The sequence below is a fragment of the Centruroides sculpturatus genome, unplaced genomic scaffold (assembly GCF_000671375.1).
Source record: "Centruroides sculpturatus isolate CEXI.00-Female unplaced genomic scaffold, Cexi_2.0 scaffold98, whole genome shotgun sequence".
NCBI classification, from domain to species: domain Eukaryota; kingdom Metazoa; phylum Arthropoda; class Arachnida; order Scorpiones; family Buthidae; genus Centruroides; species Centruroides sculpturatus.
The window spans coordinates 346,349-349,545 of record NW_019384476.1 but is presented as its reverse complement, the minus strand read 5'-3'; the positions used below and the strand labels follow the sequence as shown (position 1 = coordinate 349,545).

General features: G+C 32.9%; 1 protein-coding gene across 1 annotated transcript in view; it reads right to left on the bottom strand.

The window, feature by feature from the left end:
* Positions 1 to 679: 679 nt before the first annotated feature.
* The window catches only part of LOC111621322 (cation-dependent mannose-6-phosphate receptor-like), a 7,897-nt gene continuing 5,379 nt past the window's right edge, over positions 680 to 3,197 (bottom strand). Inside the window, exons 3-4 of the mRNA XM_023363414.1 lie at positions 1,203 to 1,329; positions 680 to 1,116 (exon numbers count right to left, since the gene is read on the bottom strand). Coding sequence (XP_023219182.1) covers positions 997 to 1,116; positions 1,203 to 1,329 — 247 coding nt within the window. The 3' untranslated portion in view covers positions 680 to 996. The remainder of the gene's footprint in view (positions 1,117 to 1,202; positions 1,330 to 3,197) is intronic.

Below are 3,197 nucleotides of genomic sequence, written 5' to 3'. Positions count from 1 at the left end.
ATTTTGAGAAATGTAAATAAGAAAATAAATATAATTTTAATAGGGTTGAATAAACATTTATATAATATAATAACTGTATTTTTTGCATATTCAGAAAAAGTATTGCCCTCTAGTAGCATCTGCTATACAGAATAATTTTTGTCTAGTTAAATAGTCACTCCACTTAACTGGCCAGTATTTCCTAATCCTGCAAATCTACACATCGCACATGAATGGTGTTTGTATGTGGTAGTAGCCCCAAGTCTCAATTCGTGCACTATGGTGGTTGTGTCTCGATAGCTATAAGGGTGTGGGAGATATGGGCTTGAAAGTGGTTGAAAGTGGAAGATTTTCTATTTCGATTTTAAAAATTTTCGAATTCGAATTCGATAGCTATAAGGGTGTGGGAGATATGGGCTTGAAAGTGGTTGAAAGTGGAAGATTTTCTATTTTGATTTTAAAAATTTTCGAATTCGAATTGGTTTGGTTATAGAATGATTGTAAACGTTCCAGAAAATTGATCAAATTGAAAATAGTTTGTTTGACTGGACATAAAAATTCTCTAATTAGTCTGGAAACGGGGGACCTAATTCTTGCATTCTGTGAAAACGAGTAAGATTGGCTATAATGTAATTATCTTAATCTTCACTATCGTTACTTTTTGCCCAGAGAAGCGGGTCCTTGCAGCTAGATNATTATTATATTATCCCTTAGACATTAAAAAATAAATTAGATTTTTAAAAACGTCATTATATACATCATTGTGCAAAAGAAAATTATTTTCATTCTTAAGCAGAAGACTGACTTAGCAATATGACAATAATCACACCCACTTTATGTACATATACAGCTTTGTAAATGTACCAAACAGGCTATGTAAAAATTTTGGATAATTATTTTATCAAATAAATATTACTCGCTATGAATTTGTAGACTAGAATCTTGTGGATTACAGACTCAAATTTGAATGGGCTGACAAATTTAGCTTTGTGCAAAAGCCTTTATATATTTTTCTTTTTACATAGTTAACAATTGGTCGTCACGTTCTTCTTCTTCTCTATCTAAGCAGTCATCTATTCCTCTATATGCCTGAGACTGGTGTCTCGAACCACAACGGCAAAGAAAATCACATCCGTCCTAAACACATTTAAATGTTATTAAATGTTTAATAGTTTAAAAACTTTGCTTTTTTCATTTATTAGAATTAGTCAAAAAATACTTACAGCTTGTAAGTTACCAAAATCTTGCCAAAATGAATAATTTGGAATTTGCTCCAATCCTTTGGCTCCTACTACTATTCGGTGATATAATAATCCAAACAGAAAATATAAACCGGTAGAACTGAAAAATCTGTTTCAATGAAAACAACATTTAATCATACATACTTAATAATTGCTACTCACTGAAAAATAGTACAGTAAATTCAGCTTAACAACTTTCGTAGATCCAAAACAAAACTTTAATTTTGAAATAATATACTGACTAACATTTCAATCAATACTGATCTTCATCAGATCATTTATATTCTATAAATGGAATATGTCAAAGAACATGTTACAAAAATTTAAAACTAATGAAAAATAGTTTAATTATGTTTTATTAAAAAATTTTTTTTGTTTTCAAAACTCCTGTAATATATGAAATATGCCATAATGAAAAAATTTAGTAAATAAAACACACATTCAAAAAAGAAAAAAATCTTAGGCCTGGCAACTTTTTCAATAAACTAAGAATTTTTCTTTTTTGAATGTGTGTTTTATTTACTAAATTTTTTTATTATGACATATTTTATGTGGTAATAAACAAAAAACTACTCACAATGTCAACCAAACTCCAGCAATTAAACCGTTGCACGAACATTTTCATCAGGTGGAATATTACGATTCTATGATGAAATTCTTCATTTCAAATTGCAAGTGCCGCTTAGTAGGTGTGGCACCTGTCTATTAGTGGATGCATAATGTCACAGAATATGCATCAGCAGGAACATCATCAGTTAGGTGTTTAAAAATGTAGAACTTCCAAGTCAGTGGGAACTTCATGTCTTTGTGGTTGATGGTGTGTTTCAGTGCGTGTGATTCGAAATGAAGAATTTCGTTGTAGAATTCTAATATTCCACCTGAAGATGTCTACTTTAAGGTAGATGAAAACGTTCGTGCAACGGTTTAATTGTTGGAGTTTGGTTGACATTGTGTTTTTTGTTTGCTTGTATATCCAGTATTGTGTTGTCATCGATCTTTTACGTAGTAATTATTTTATAAAAATTCCTCTATGTTTTATAAAATATTTTAACTATTTCTTTTCATATTATGTAATGATATATATTACACCCTCAATGTTTATGGATGTCAGTGTTTGGGAATTCAATCATTTGTGATTGGAAATTTATGCACCAAAATTTCAACTTTTGTGAAAGATTTCAACCTTTCAGGGAATGGGAGGTTACATACTACTATAAATTGAGTTGGCATCTGCAAAAATTGGTTGTTCTTTTTTGCAATAATTTTAGACAGTTAAGCTCAAACTATTTATAAACTGCATTTAAAAAGTAAAAATATGTTAAAATTCCACATGAATTCAGTTCATTAAATAATCACTTAAAACAAGTGAAGCAATTTTAACTCAGAATAGGCACAATGCTAAAAAATTTACTGCACAAACTCATTCATATATAAACAAACATCAGCTAACCCAATAAACATTAAAGCAACCAAAGCCAAATTAATGAGCCAGAAGTGGCTATAATAATAATAATAACTCTCCCGTGGTCACCACCTGGTCGTGGTGGGAGAGCCCAGTAATTTTACTGAACCATAGAGCAACGCAGGCTGGAGCACAAGCTCCTGGTAGGGACACCCATGCCAGTAAGGTCTATGGAGAGAAATGAAGCTAAGAGTGACCACACCCACATTCTGTGAGATAATTATGGTAGTAACCAGATCAAAGTGTGATACCGGCTCGGACGTCACCCGGGCTAACAAGGTCCGCGTTCGTGGGTTAGGCAGAGGCTCACGTTCGAAAAATAGGCCACAGTCTCCCTTGGTTACCGGTAGCAAAAGCAGCATCGGCCCAAGCATGGCTACTGCAATGCCCTCAACAGATGTGAGGAATCAACCTAGCCTTGGTGTTTCTGTGGCATTGCATCCACAGACCACAAAGGCTGGAAAACCACGCCAACGGATGAAATGGACAACAGAAATGAACGAGTTTATCATCCG